Here is a 15,053-nt window from a genome sequence, read left to right on the forward strand (position 1 = left end):
GGCAGCGGTGAGGATGCGCCTGCAAGTATCCATCACTAATTAGAGGGGTCTGCGCTCCTGCTGCTGGTTTGGGGGTTTTCTTCCTTCCAGCCACAGAAGGGGAAACTTGTGCCGCGGCGCCGGGGTGGCTGCGCGGGGACAAGCCTTTTCAGCAGGCGCCGAGGCCGGCACACAGAGGAGCACGGCAGCAATGGCTGCCCTCTGCACGCTGGCGCCCACGCGTCTGGGCTGCAGCTGCCTGCAGCATCCCCCACATCTGGGCAGCAGCTGCTCAAGGCGCAGAGGAGACCCCAGAAACTGCAGCTACCGCTTATGCCTTAAAAGCCAGGAGGGTGATGCCTGGCAGATGCCGGTGGGAGCTTCTCCTGCTACCTCGTGCCAGACCACCCGCGTGTCCCGAGCCAGGTCACTGCGCGAACGACCCGTGATCTCTGCCGCTGCCCAGCGTGACACAGCAGCAATGCGTTTATTCACTGTTAAAGGGAGGGGCACCACCACCAACAGAAAAAGCAAATGTACACAAGAAAAGTGACTGAAGACAGTCTGGTGGCTTGCGGTGATGCCAGCAGCTGGGCCGCCCTCTAACAAAGGAGCGGTCCCGCACGGAGCGCCAGCAGTCACTCCCGGAGCAGGCACAACCACGCCGAAAGTAGGACGGGGATCAGAGGTGTGCAAACACCGGCCAACAGCGAGCCCTGCTCCCTGCTCCCTGCTCGGACTCACGCTCCCGGGAACCTGCTCTCGGAGAGGTATGAAACCCAAGGAGCTACACAGACACCGCGATAGCCAGCCTTGGAAAGGAGACACCGCGTATTTCTTGCAGCGTAACCAAAAGAAGCGAGGTGCTCTGCAAGGATAAAGAGAATTAGCACGGGTTGGTGCTAAGGGCACGCGGGTGTTAACGCTGAGAGCACCCGTGCAGGCTGTGGCAGGGCAACTCGGTCTCACAGACACCCCCAAACCCCATCCGGCACACGGTGCCGCCGGCTGTCGGGGGGGCAGGGGGGGTGTCACACAGCTGCTTGAAGGGAGCCACAAACCCGGTGGGGAGGAGTGTTCAGTCTGGGCTAAGCATCCCGGAGGTAAAGCTGTCTGGTGGTGAGCTTCCCGCTTGGGGAGGATGATTTGCTTGGGGAGGATGATTTTCGGGGGTGATTTGCAATTTCAGAAGTCTTAGCATCAGCACCAATTAACCACCTCCCCCAGCCCCATCTGAGACCCAGATGGGAGGCATAAGCCAGCCTGTCCCAAGTCTTTTGGTGTTTGCAACTTAAATATGGGAGCAGACGCCAGGAAGAAATCGGTTTTGTTTTCCTGAAGAGCCACCCCATACCCTGCAATCGGCGTTTACAGCACGAAACCCCCGTCTGCGTTACTCCCCAGTGATGCTGCCAGGGTGAGCTTTCTTCATCGTATTTTGGTATTGAACTCCTGGCTAACTCTTAATTCACTGTACGAGGGAGACAACTAGGCTATCCGACACTGCTGAGACAACTCAAGCGACAAACAACTCAAAGGTAACAAAAAGACTGGGAAGTAATACAGAAATGTGACCTAGCTGTGAATCTCCTGCCTTTTGGTTGCTTATGACGGAGGTGTCCAAAAAACAGAGGTTGGGAAAAATTAAGACATCCTATTTACAAGTTCATATGCACTTAAAATACATAATTGAGCCCCATTCCTCTGATAATGCACGTCGTGCACCCACAGAGAGAACGTAGCTTGAATGGTCATAAAAAAAAATCTTCAAAGTTTTTTTTTTTCTTAAAAAAAATAAGTTATTTTAGACCTGACAAATCACTTGCCAAAGGGAAGCAGCTGTTAAACAGAAGCAGTTACTCAGTTATACAAGGGCAAAGAAAGCATCAATCAATGAGCTTTAGAGGCTTGTATAACGAAGGAGGCAATTTCAAAAGCTTTTAAGAAACTCACTCTCCAGCTAACGGTTGTTCGCCAGCTTTCAGTGTGCATCAGCCCAGGTTTAAAGCTCTGGGGTTTGTAACCGTGCCGGGCTGGCCGACGGCAGGGTGCTACACCCTGCGCGTAAGCTTCTGCCGAGGGGTGGTGGATGTGAACGTGCTGCTGCAGACTCGCCGTGGCACCTCGGCGGTAAGTCGGCGGCACGGAGCCAGCCCATGGGGGGAAGGCAGCGTGGGGCAGGGGGAGTTCAGCCGGGACTCCCCTCCCTCGCCATGGCCGCGTGGGGTTTCACACCACCGCTCCTCCCGGTAATGTTTCTGGCTGGCGAGCACCCGCGGGCTGGCGATGTGGTTTGTAATGCTCAGTGAATTCATTCCTCTCCCCTGTCCCGTCCTCCCCAGGGCTCGTTGCTCTGTGTCCGCATCCAACCACAGGCGGCTTGGGACCGCTGCAACCGGCTCCTACCTGCACGGGGTGGAAGCGCAGGGGTCAAGTCCTCCTCCAGCTGCCAAGGTCCAAACCTGGAGCCCAGGTCCAGATCGCACTGCACCGGGGGAGGAGGCAGCTCCAGTCCCCCGCCCCCTCTCCCCGGGTCCAGGTGAGATGCTGGCTGAGCCACGGTCCTCGGAGGAGAATGGTAAGAGCTGGGTGTGGGTTTTCTTGCTGGGGATCTCTGTGGGCGGACGGAAATGGTGAGAGTTTCATTTCCCCATGCTACAGGGGCGAGGGGGCGGGGAGGGGGTGTCCGAGGAAGTTCAGTCCATCACAGGACAAAAAACAGGATAAGCACCACCAGCAAGATGATGAAGAGGACGATAATTGCACACCACTGCCGTCGATCTGGAAGGAAAAGGAAGCATCAGTCTTCCTGCTTTAATAGAGAAGAAAAATCGGGGGAGAGGTTTTCTTCACTGTACTGCTAGGAGCTCAATTTAAGCTTAAAGAAGCTACAAAAAGCCAAAGCAGCAGCTCCTCTGGCAGCGTGCCCCACTGCAGTCCATGGGGCAACAGCATTCCTCCTCCAGGACACACGCATTTTTGGGGACAGCTGTGGGAATTTTGAGGCTTCTCCCCAGTTTCAAACAAACTTGATTGGCTGGGTCAAAAGCAATCAGGAGGAAGAAGCAGAGAGCTGCTAGGTGTTGCTGTTCAGTCAGGGAGTAACCTGTTTGCTGAAGGAACAAGAAGGGGTCCAGTGAAAGCTGCCCAAAAGAGCTCTGCCAGGAAGAGCTTGTGACAGCTCCACTTAGGAGAGTGCCAGGAATGAGGTCTCCCCTGGATGTCTTTACACCTTGCTGTCCCCATGCATGTTTTGCAGAAGCTCATCACTGCATCACCTCTGAGAGCTGCTATCTGTCTGTAGCAGTGTCTGTGACAGTGAGATAACGCCCCTGTGAGATGAGATCACGGTGCAGCAGCAGGGACAGGGCTGCTGGCACCCCGTCCCAAATTCTGGGTACGGTAGCTACCCCAGGAAGAGCCCTGCTGGTCAGCCCCACCACATGCGACGCCAGGGGCAGCAGAAATGCTTTCACAGCTCTCAGAAGCACTCTGCAACGATCAAAGCATTTTTCTCAGAGGAAAAGGGAGATACAAACAGTTTGCCAGCGATTGTGCTGCCACTGGGCTACTGGTGACCCCAAGTGCACCATCAGCACTCCAAATGCTCTCTCTAGGGCCATATTTCCACCACCTCATTAATCCTCCAGCCAGCCTAATCCTGAAGAATACTTCTCCTCCCGACTCGATGCTGCCTCCATAACCTACCCAAGCACCTACGGGAGAGGGGTAACGGAGGAGGCAACTGCTGGGCGCACCGCCAGCACTCGGAGAGGCGAGGAGGCGGCGGGGGACTTCCCGGCAGGCACGCTGGGTTTCCTGTTTGCTCTGCCCACGGCACCCTGCCAGCCCACCGGCTTCAGGCACAGCCTTATAAGGACTTTTCTTGTGGGTTCAGCCTCCCCCCCGGTGCAGAAATCACCTCTTTCCTCTGCCAGCTGAGAGATGTATCTGACTGATACAGGCCTGCAGGCAGGCAGGCACCAGCAGCCTGAGGGCAGGTGGGATTTGGGAAGGGGCTTGCTGCAGGCAAGCATTTGGTGTGGGAGAAGCCACGCGAGGTGGCAAGTGTTTTATGGCACCTTGAAAGCTTTTGTTCAGCAGACAGCCCAGGAAACTGCAGCAGAGCACGAGGCTGCAGAGCTTCCCCTCCTAGCATCTAGAGGGGGATTTTCCCACCGCAGCAGTAGCAGCATAAATAGAAAGGCATCTGTAAATAAAACAAAGGCAAAGGACAGGCTGCAGAGCAGTGTCTGGGCAGGAGCAGCTGCAGGGCTTGGAAGTCTTCCCTCTCTTTCAGGCACCAAGAACTGCTCCCTCCTCTCTGCTTGGGTCTGGGATGGCTGTCGGTGGGTGGGAGCACATAGTGTCCCAGCCCAAAGATCCAAAGGCTTGTCTCTCCCTTTCCAGGACTGGATCCCACTTTCCAGGACCTACCACTTGTCATGTGAGACACTTTGGCGAGCTTCTTCATGACATTATCAAGCCGTGACTGAGTGCTGTCTAACTCATGGGAGAAGTCATCCAGCATCCTGGGGACAGAGAAGCACGGCACTCGTCAGCAAGTGGCACATCCCTTCAGCATTTCTCGGCACGCTCACACACATTGATCAAAACATGAATGTTATCAATGTATCACACCTTGGCAGAGAAAACAACACAGCCTGGTCTCCTGAAAGCAACCAAGGGGGGAAAGAAATCCTGCTGAAGCAGCAGCTCTGCTTTGGTGGAAAGTGGGAAGTCATTTGGGACTCCTGTTGGACTGGTCCCCTGCATGTTCACGGCTGAGCTCTACGCACCCCTGCGAGGTGAGGAGCAGGGAATTTCCTCCTTTTAAGAGGAAAGTCTCACTTACAGTCTCTGATTAGCAGAGACTACTTAGATCTAGGTGCCAGGTTGGACTTTAAATCTCTTTCCTTGTTCAGGACTTGCAGCTGAAGCTAAAATCTTGTTCCAGTCAGGTATCAAGCATGAATGAGATTTGCAATTGCTTTTAAGGTGCTTTTTGAACTCTGCATGGAAGCTACCACCTCTGCCTCTTCCACACAGCGACTGCAGTGAATCTGAATTCTGTAACGAATCTGAACACGGTTCATGTTTCATGAAGCATGGCTTCATGAAGCCATGTTTTGTCAATGCCAAGAGCCCATTTGAAGAGAAACAAGCACATCTGGAATCAAGGTACCAATCAGATTGTCTCCAGCCAGCGGGACTTTAATGCTTAACATATTTCAAAGGACCAACTTCCTTCATCTGGGGTTCTAGAGTGCTTGTTAAACCCTCATTCAGTGGGCAAAAAGTTGTAAAAAAACGCATTGCAGTAGTTACCTACTTGCTACTAGTCTAGCAAGCACTGATGGCTTATGTGATGACTTGGAAGCGGACACACCACAGTAACATGTTTCTATGACAGCAGAACACTCTCATGCTGCAAAAGTTCATACAGGAGGTAGGTGTAAAGTTCCTCCTCTCCATCAAAGTAGACGTCACTTCACAAGGGACATAGCCCTCCAGTCTCTATCAGCCAAGGAGGGCTCTTAGGCATTGAACCCTTCAAGCCTCTGGAAGTGGTAGCTGTTAGCCTGCATAACTGGAAACTATATGCAGTTGTTTGCAAAGGACATGCACTGGGAAAAAAATCTAATTTATATGTAAATGGATGGATGCAAATTATTTTGTGAGCTACCCTTTAACCCTTTGCGTGGGTGAGGGATATTTTTAGCTTTAACTATGAATAGTAGCTCTGTGCTGCGTTTCAGAGCAGCAAGGCAGAGCCAAGAGCCCCCAGGTCAAGCAGTTATCTGTGGGCAGCCCCATGGAGTGAGAAAGTGCCCAGTATCCCCATTACACAGCACCTCCCTTCCTCATCTGTTCAGTACTGCTGGATGCCTGAAGCAGAGGAGCCAACTGTGTGCCTTAGGGAAGGTCCATAAAAAGGAGAGAGAAGGAAGGGTAAACTGGCAGCCAAGCCTGCCCTAGGTGCAGGCTTTCAATGAGACTGCAGCTGGATCCTTGCAGGCTGCAGTAAGAAACGCTTTCTGCTGCCTAAAATCAAAGGTTGGCTAGGAGAGGCTGCCTGAGAGACTAGTAAATTCAAGGCCCTAACAGGGGTAGATACGCGTGCATGGACTACCAGCTGTGTGGCAGCCAACCCCACACCCCACTGGATTTTTGGTGCTGTGTCTCACACTTACACTGCTTGCTCCTCCAGCTCCCCACCGATGCGCTGGGACATGTTCTTCAGCACTCCAATGCTGCCAGAGACCAGCTCCAACTGCTCATCTTGCTGCTCCACAATCAACTGGGACCAAAGAGAAGGGAAACGGGCAGTTACAGGTCTGCTGCCTCCTGCAGCTGGGTTGGCACCAGCCAATCCAGTGGACAGACACTCACTGCTTGGCCAGCGTCAGCTGCAAGGCCTGAGCACAGCCCTAAGCCACCAGGAACGAGGACCGCATTCCTAAGAAATGTCGACGTGAGAGCCACAGGTAAGCCTCCCCAGCATGGCATCCCTGTGGCACAGCAGGCTGCAGTCGACATCGCTGCAAATCCAGCCTCAGCTCAGCCATGCCCCCTCCCCTCCCGGCTACACCCACCACTAAAGTGACTCTTGAAAGCCACAGGGGCTGGTCACCAAAACCTCCACAAGCCCCCCCGTCCACTGCAGGTATGGCAGCAGGGCACCAGGGAGCCACACAGATGCTGCGCCTGGGAAACATAACCTGGAACCTGCTGCAGCTAACAAGAGGTTAATGTGAGTAAAGGCTGTTGCAGCTTCTACAGCTAAAAATAGCAAGCCTGGCTCTGACTGTGCCAAAGGAATAGGTCTGCTGATGTTTTTAAGTCAGTTTCAGGGCACAGTCCCACTAAGGATTAGACTTACCCTAGTTACCTATTTCTGAATCTATTTATCTTCCTAGAGTCACTAGGTAAAACTCATCTGAGCCAGGGCATCATCTACTAGCTTTAGTAGAGTCTGGCATCTCCAAGGAGCTGCCTGTTTAAAGGCCCATGTTGAGTGGGGTGCTGCACGTGGGTCTGCACCTCCGGGCGAACTGCCCCTGCAGCGGGGAAGCACCTCGCCAGGGGCTCTTGCAAAACCCATGCACAGGCTTTCTCACGAATGTCCTGTTGACAAAGGCAGGAAAAGGAAGCAGGCATGTGCTCCTGCTTCTAGCCTGTTCTGATGAAGATGCACACCAACAACAGCAAACATCAGCTCATTTTTTCAGCTTAGGGGAAGCCGCATAAGAGAAACAGGCTCTTTTCTGTTTGCAACATTTCTGCTTTTCCAAAGATTTCAGCAATCCCCGTCGTATTAAAGCTTAGTGTGCTACATCCTTCAGTTCACATCGTTTGCCTTCTGCACAGAGCAGAAGACTCAGGCCTCAAGGGTTAAAAACTCTGCACCAGGATGCATCCAAGGCTGTGGTGTACAGGAAACACACGCACAGGTATATACTGCAAGCAAAGAGGAGGGCTCTTGGGTCCCTGGATCCAGACCAGCCAAAGACTGAATGTTTTTTTTCCTTCTTACAGCCTGTACCTCATCCCCAGCACTCATTTGGCAAGCAAAGGTATTTAGTCCGCATGGTGCCAGCTGCCTTACCTGTTGTTGAGCTTGCTGCTCCTCGATGAAGTGTGAATTTGCTAATTGCAGCTCCCGGTCCAGACGGCTGTATTTGTCAGGTCCAGAGCTCCAACTCTGACTCCCGCTTTCTCCCAGGAGTGCCTAAACAGATGCAGAGAGCCCTTAGCAACACCCTTGTATCTGCTTACAGCCCATCTATACAGGTGTAGGGGGAAGGCAGACAAGGCAACGCTCCCGTACACACGCATACAACATCCTTTTCCTCCTGCTCTAGTGCTACTCAGAGTGGTGTTAGGAACTAAAATGACACGATGCCAAAATGCCAGCCTGGGAAGTCTCTGCAGCATGATATTGCAGATGTGCCTCTCCAGCAGCAGGAGAGCTGGAGTACGACTGACAGACGGTACGCACAGGAGGTCTGCACAGCACAAAGGACTGGCAAAGGTCTGCTCGAGAGGCAGCACTGCATGCTAGGACACATGAGCTGGGATGTATCCCGATACATTGTGCTATACAGATGTATAGCTCGAACTGAGCACGGTACTACTAATGACAGGGGCTTAAGAGGGTCTGGATAAAGTACTTAACCAGTTAAGCTGACCATAAAATAGTGTGGTATTTCGCAGTGCTGTGTGCTCATGTTCTTTGATTCAGGTTACCTGTTCCTCCGGCGTACTGCTCAGTTGCCAGCATACAAGATCACACTTGCTTACAAGCTCTACAACCTGAATGGAGAAGGTTGTGCAGAGCCAGCAGGGACATGGCTTTCCAGCCAAGTTAAATCTCATCCCTGGAAGGAGTATAACATGAGTGACAGACACTGGAGAACGAACACGGCCCACAGGTGAGGAGCTGCACCCTGCAGCACTATGAATGGGTTAGGGAACTCTGCCCACCAGCGTGGTGGCAAGGTCGACTTGTAATGAGACCATCTTGCAGCTTCTGGTCACGGGCAGGAGGGGATGGCTGAGTATTTATGAAGAACAACAAGACAATGACCAGGCTGCTGTGGCAAGCAAAACCCTAAACAGTCTCTGCAGTTCATCTGCCTTGCAAGGTTCAAGGCGGAGTGACAAAAGCCAACGGGCTGACTGTGCAGGAAGCCAGCAGGACTTCTAGCTTTGTCTGCCCCTGAGACACTAAGCAAGCTCCTGGTTCTCTCCAGTTTGTGGCAACTGCAGCTACTGCTTATTTAGCGTGGTGTGCTTGTTTTGCTGCAGCTTCAGCAGGAAGGCCTGTTTGCCAGCCTTAGCCTGTGAGGGTCAGGTTGCCACCAGCCAGCCTCTCGGACACAAAGGCACGCTGGAAAAGCTTCACGGTCTGGAGGAAGGAGAGGAACTGGGGAAGGGAGAGGAAGACAGCAAAGGGAAGTCGGTTTTCCTGACCAGATGTCACTGCACGAGCTGGGCCATATGGTCTCCCGCAGCTAGCAGGAACTTCACGCAAAGGAAAACAGCAAAACACAGACACAGCTACAGACTTGTTTGAGCAAGGGTGTAAGGGACTTCGCTTCTTCAAGTGTTTGCCAATCATGTCAATTATCCCTGTAGCAAGCTCAGGAATCAGCTCTGTGCTTCTCAGTAGCTTGTTGCAATTTGTCATTTTTGCCACAAGTGGCAAGACTGATGCCACCAGTTAAGTTAAATCATACGAAGGATGAACCGACTTTTACTGAGGCAGCTCTGCGATCTCCTTACAGCCTCCTCATCAGCTGGGAAGAAACACAAGCTGCATCTATTCCTATTCCTTAGATTACAAATACAGACAACTTGAGACTCCTTGAGCTTCTTCCATCTTCTTACATGGCTACCTATTACACAAGGCAGCTGTGTGAAAGGATATTGCAGCATTTTGGCTCCTAAATACAGCAGAGCACAGGATTACATTCACTGACATGGATTCTGAGTCCGTTCCCCCTGAGGAGGAGGGAGATTCCCCTTACTGCCAGATGATGCAACACTGACAGTTGTACACAACCAGATCTGAAGACAGACAGATGGCAAGTGCTGATTTACTGCTTTGAGAGGGTGGCAGCAATGTGCCTGTGAGAACCAGCTCTCTCAGGTCAGCAGAACAGACACGGTTCACACACAGCTTTGCTGCAGCATGCAAGCCCCTTCCCAGAACAAAGGTTTTTAATGGGATGAGTTACAGACAGGATGTATATTGTAATAACAGCTTTTACAGTTTTGATCAACGCTATACACTACCTTACGCCATGGGGCCTTGGAGTAAGTGAAAATATAAGTTTCACCTAACATGTACCTTAAGACAACAGCTGGTAGAGCAAATAAATCCTCCTCACTCCTTCAAGTACCAAACAGCCGCTGCATGCACTCAACTTGCCTGTTTCTGGTTCTCACCTGCCTGTTTTTTCTTTCAGCCAGTGCTTGCATGGAGGAGTTTGACATCTGATCCTTCATTTCCTGTTTATTCAACAAAAGAAGTGGTATGTAAGCATTGGATTTGAGGTGACAAGCAGTTTCAGGGTGCTACAGGGCTGTCTATATCTAGCAAGGCTTCTTTAGGGGGGGTGAGGGAAGGGAGGTTTTCTTTGAAAATGTACAGTTTTAAAGAGTCTAGAAAGGTATTGTAGAAAGCTTCATCACAGTTCATTGTTTTACTAATACTAGAATCAACAGCAATGGGATATTTTGAAAATATTCCTTATTTACTGCACATTTTGTTCCACTACAGCCAGAAACAATTTGCATAACATTTAATATTCCCATTGATAGACTGTAAGAAAGAGTTATGTTCCTCAAGGTCTTAGAAGCCTGTAAGCCTCTGTACTTTATTCCCAGTTGCATCTGGTTTTATATTGCACAGTATGAGACAGACTTCCTGTCCTGTGGCCGTCCTCTCTGACTATGCCTACATCTTCTCTTTCACCACTTAAGTTTTGCTGTTGAGTTCCTGGAGATCACTAGCCACAGAAGGCTCCCCATCACAACATAAAGTTGTCTAGTTTTCACAGGGTAGGCTAGCAAATAGTCAATATGATCTAGCAGAGGTTAATCCACCAGCACAGTTCTGATGTCACCAGAACATTTAGGTATATTTTACTGTCCAGAGATGTGTAATAAATCACCCATGAGCATCAGATCCCACTCGATTACTTCTCACCAGCTAATACGCATGCTGCTGTGCGTCAGGAATTTCCCCATGGAAACTGGAAGTGGGCTGCAAAATGCCACTAATGAATTTCATTTAACAGTAAGAAACATTGCTCCAAAACCCATTAGCCAGCACTTTTCAGCCAGGAAAAGAGGACCATAGAGCAGGCTTGCCTGATCCTGTGGGTTTGGGAGTGGACCACGTCGAGGGCAAGGCAGTGAGCACTTGCCTGCTACCCGGAGCCAGCGCGGTTTCAGGATCCCTTCCCACGCAGCAAGCCTTAGGAACTGCATCCAGACCACAGGACTGCAGGTAGGGTGCATGCTTGCTGCCAGCCACAGCAATGCGTTTTGTGAAGCAGGAACATCGGAGTCATGAGGAACAGCAGAAACTAAGCTAAACTCAGTGTAGCTATTAACAGGGAGAAAACTTCCTAACTATCAGCTTGTTACCAGGCAGCGAAGGTTTTGAGAAGATGCTTTGTCTCTATTTATTACCACCAAGTTGTTAAAATTCTCTTTTTGCTTCTAAGTGTGAGCTTAAACACCCAAAAAAAATCTCCCTGAAGTTAAAAATAAATCTAGTGGTTGTTTGGTAGAGGTAGGAAGCTGAAGTCACCATGTCAATAACGCCAGGCTTTAACCACCTGTCAGTGTTCAAAGTGGACTCCCTGTTTTTGAAAACTAGTGCTACAATAGCACAGGACAGTTGCGATTTCCTTCAACTCTGAAGGGAAGCTCTAGCCTCCCCTGCATCACAGTGGGATCTTTACTCTTCCTCTCCAGTTACTATAGGTTCCCAGGCTTGCTGTTGTGAGACAGGTGTGAGGACTTAAAGGGCCGCAGCAGGAAAAGGAGAGTATGCCACGGGGGGCACCTGCACCCCTGCAGCCCCAAACCTCTCTGGGCAGCCCCAGGAGGGAGCACACAGGGAAGAGGAGGAAGCCTAAGAGAGAGCAGGTAGCAGGTTTATTCTCTGCTCTCCAGTTCAGCACAGAAACAGCCACAAGCTTTCCTTTTTTAAACCGCCTAATCACTCCCCTGCCTTCCCTACACTCCCACCCCAAACCCACATTCCTTACCCTGACCACCTGCCGTGTGCTCGTGATGAAGGCTTTCCTGATACCCAGCTCCGTCGCATCGAGGTTGAATTTCCGTGGGTTTGCCTCAACAATGCGTAGGCAGTGAGTCAAGGAATCCCCATTAGTGGTGGTGGGTACGCACACAGATCGACAAACCCCAAGCGTGCTTCAGCGGGGACCTACCAAATGGCCATTGCGATGTGCTTCTTCCCAAAATTTGATTAGCAACATATGAAACACTGGAGGAAAAAACAGGCATAGCAGGAACGCACTGTGCAGCACATGCACCAGTGTGAGGTTTCTCTCTTGCTTTTTATTTTTTTTTTTTTTGTTCTCTGATGCTGCACAGCGCTTTCAGGAGTGTTCAGATGAACACAAGGAAAAAGGAGTATTTCTGGAAACCAGCCTGGAGTATGACTGACTACACAGAAATCCAAATTCATACAGCACACAATAGGCTTTCTGGAACAAAGCATCTTGGAACATACCTTGTCAAAAGGAAAACAAAACAAAAAGGCAAAAGGAAAATCCTTTTGCTGAACACACTTGCCTTAATTTCCCATCTGCACTCTGAGGAAAGCTGATGTAAATGCAAAATTTGACCCCAAATAGTCCTGATTTCTGCAAAAAGCAACTACTGGCAAGCACTGGTACTCAGCCGTTTAGTACAACTTGGGAAATGCACACCCCTACCTCCAAAGGACCACAGAAAGGATATTAATTGTTTCATCCAAGTCTTCCAGGTCCCACTCGATGCTCCGCAGATTGTTCCTGAGCTCATTAGTGGTCCAGTCGATTTCTTCTCTTGTGGCGATGGAGGGATCTTGCAAGAGCTCTGTCCACCTCTGGAAGAGCCCCTGGGCGGTGTTCACAGCTTTCTGCACCTCCCTGCAGCCAGGGTGATTAAAGAGAAGCAAAGGGATTAACATCAGTTGCCCTACAGCAGTCACACCAGGACAGCGCTGTGCCCAGCTGAGCAGCCTTCTCCCAAACATCTTTCCTTCAAACAAGTTTTAGTATACTTTGTAAAATAAGGATTTGCCCTACCTGCTGGACAATCCTGTCTGCACCACAAAGCAATGAGCAGCAACTTACAGGTCAGCTTGAAGGGACCTATTTCTTTAGGGCAGTTTCTGTTAAGTGTCACACAGGCAAGCCAGGGCAGAGTGTCTGGACAAGGCACATCTTTGGCAATTAATGTTTTGCATTCCTCTCAACAGCTTTCCTCCAAAGCCTCTTGACTACCTATGTCAGATACCCTAAGGGCACACAGAATTACAGGAACTGTCCCCACAATACAGCCAGGCAGGCTGTTGAGTGGAGCACTGTTTATTTTAATTCAGCATTTAAAAAATACACAGCTCTACTATGCTGGCTTAGGGAACAGAAGTCTTTTCTGCTGCTCTAAGCTTTTTGGAGATGAATGCATTCACAGCACGGGAAGGTAGGCTTTGCTGACAGCACTGAACACTGCTTTGCTGGTTTGGGGCAAGTGGGTCTGTAAGTTTGGGTCATGGTCCATCACCGTGGCCATCTGTATTTACAAACTCTGTGGTCCTGAGCTGTGAAGCCCTCCCCCAGGTTCATGGGGAGCCAGAACGAGGGATGCAGACGAGATCAGACTTTCTGGCATGAAAGGTGGCCACCACGCAAGCCCAAGAGGTTGCACACAGCATCCACGTTAAGATGCAAGTGTTTATCCCCAGTGAAGGAAAGCAGGTTATCAGTGAGGGAAGCTCAGGACAGATCAACTGAGCGCACAACCTACAGGGGTGCCAGGCCATCAGCTTTCTTTATGTTACACTGTGGCCTGAAGTACTCAACTTTGCTGTCTAAGCTGCAGTCTCTCAACACCCTAACACATGCCCTTCTCTTCTCACACGCCTACGGCTCCAAGTCTGCCACAGCTAGTGCCCTGAAGTCAGCAGCCCGCACTGAGGATCTGGCAAGCTTCATTCCCTCCACTACTTGCTAGCAAAGTTTTGGGTTTGGTTGTTGGGGTTTTTTTTCCTTCATCTGAGCAGGAATTTAAAGCAGACCTGGATATCCTGTGACGGGAGGAGTTACAAACACCAGGAAAGCAAACCAAATGCAACACCGGTGGCTCCACCACCACCAGCCCCTTCGAACCACTGGGTAATAATTAACACTGGGAGCGGCAGCACATCCCTTCTCCCCTCCCAGCCCTTCCTCGCACGGCGCAAGAACTTCTCCGGGAAGTTTGACGGGACGTTTACTCCCCACCCATGGTGACTCCTGTTTTTTCCCCTCAGCACCAGTTCAACCTGGCAGCGATTCACTTTCCCCGGCAGCACCAGCATCCCTTCCCACACCTCTCGCCCTCACAGGGCTTTCCCCACCGCTCCCCTCGGAGCCTCCGCTGCTCCCGAGAGCTGTTCTACTGTGACATGTGGTAGGAGACTGGCCTGCAGCAGGAGCTGATGGTGGCCCTGGGGTAGATCTTGGAGACTAAGGTGCTTTCACCTTATTAGTTACGATTTTTCTTTCCTCCTGCCTTGACCACCTTTGGTTTGTGTTTGCCCGGGCTCGGGGCCCTTCTCTGCTTGCTCCCACTCCCGCCCGCAGTCCAGGCTGCGGTTTCTGCTGCAACTCGGTGCCTGCCCCTCTCCATCCCTCCGGCCGGCACCCCCGGCCTCTTGGTGACACCCCCCCCAAGGGCGACATTTCCCAGCCGCTGCTACCTGGCTCTGACGGCAGCTCTGACTGCGGGGACAGGCAGCCAGGCTGTCCCCAAGCCGGGCCACCGTGCCAGCACCCGCACCTGCGGCCAGGGCCCCCCCCCCCCCCCCCCGCCTCCCCCGGCCCAGGCCCCGGCCCCGGGGGGCGCCTACCCGGCGCGGCGGGGAGCGCTTCGTGAGGGGAGGCCCGAGCGCGGCCCGGCACCTGCCCGGCACACAGCGCCTCGCCCCGGGGCCTCCCGCGCCCGGCCCTCGACGCCGGGCACCCAGCGGGGCCCACAGACAAGGCGGGGGGGACGGGGACGCCATTTTCCCCCACCCGATCGCCTCCAGAGACCCCCGACCGCCGCTCACCCCGCCCCTCCTCAGGCCTGCCGTGCTGCGGGAGGCCGCTCCCAGCCCGGGGTAGCCCCCCCCGGCCCTCTCCCCGGCCCCCAGGGCGCGGGGTGCCCGCCGGCGGGCAGCGCTCACCCCTTCACCACGAAGAAGGGGTCCTCCATCGACATGGCGCTACCGCCGCCCCCGCCGCCGCCGCGCGCCCCCCGCCCCGCCCCCGCCGCCGCGCCCCGCCCCCCGCGCCCCGCCC

General features: G+C 52.3%; 1 protein-coding gene across 4 annotated transcripts; it reads right to left on the reverse strand.

Moving 5' to 3' along the window:
- Positions 1–425: 425 nt before the first annotated feature.
- Positions 426–15,038, reverse strand: STX6 (syntaxin 6). Of its 4 annotated transcripts, XR_008749065.1 has the most exons (9): positions 14,939–15,004; positions 12,487–12,656; positions 11,769–11,863; positions 9,934–9,996; positions 7,589–7,711; positions 6,174–6,280; positions 4,417–4,511; positions 2,386–2,760; positions 426–847 (listed from the first exon to the last, which is right to left on the reverse strand). XR_008749065.1 is itself a non-coding variant. In XM_055815704.1 (8 exons), exons 1-8 carry the CDS (start codon positions 14,971–14,973, stop codon positions 2,684–2,686), a joined length of 765 nt encoding a protein of 254 aa, XP_055671679.1. In that variant the 5' UTR covers positions 14,974–15,038; the 3' UTR covers positions 426–2,683. The 4 variants fall into 4 exon arrangements, 3 of the variants coding, with proteins under 3 accessions (XP_055671679.1, XP_055671680.1, XP_055671681.1); XM_055815704.1 differs by having other exon boundaries at positions 426–2,760; positions 14,939–15,038; XM_055815705.1 differs by having other exon boundaries at positions 426–2,760; positions 11,769–11,852; positions 12,476–12,656; positions 14,939–14,988.
- Between the last annotated feature and the right edge of the window lie 15 nt (positions 15,039–15,053).

This window comes from Falco peregrinus, chromosome 10 (genome assembly GCF_023634155.1).
Source record: "Falco peregrinus isolate bFalPer1 chromosome 10, bFalPer1.pri, whole genome shotgun sequence".
NCBI classification, from domain to species: Eukaryota; Metazoa; Chordata; class Aves; order Falconiformes; family Falconidae; genus Falco; species Falco peregrinus.

Bases quoted from the DNA above. Each gene is read 5' to 3' on its own strand.
- STX6 (XM_055815704.1), bottom strand. From the start codon at position 14,973: ATGTCGATGGAGGACCCCTTCTTCGTGGTGAAGGG. The intron at 11,864-12,486 runs ATATCCTTTCTG...CTCACTGCCTAC, and splicing joins AGACTTGGATGAAACAATTA to GCATTGTTGAGGCAAACCCA. The intron at 4,512-6,173 runs GTAAGTGTGAGA...CTCTGTCCCCAG, and splicing joins GAGCTGGAGGAGCAAGCAGT to GATGCTGGATGACTTCTCCC.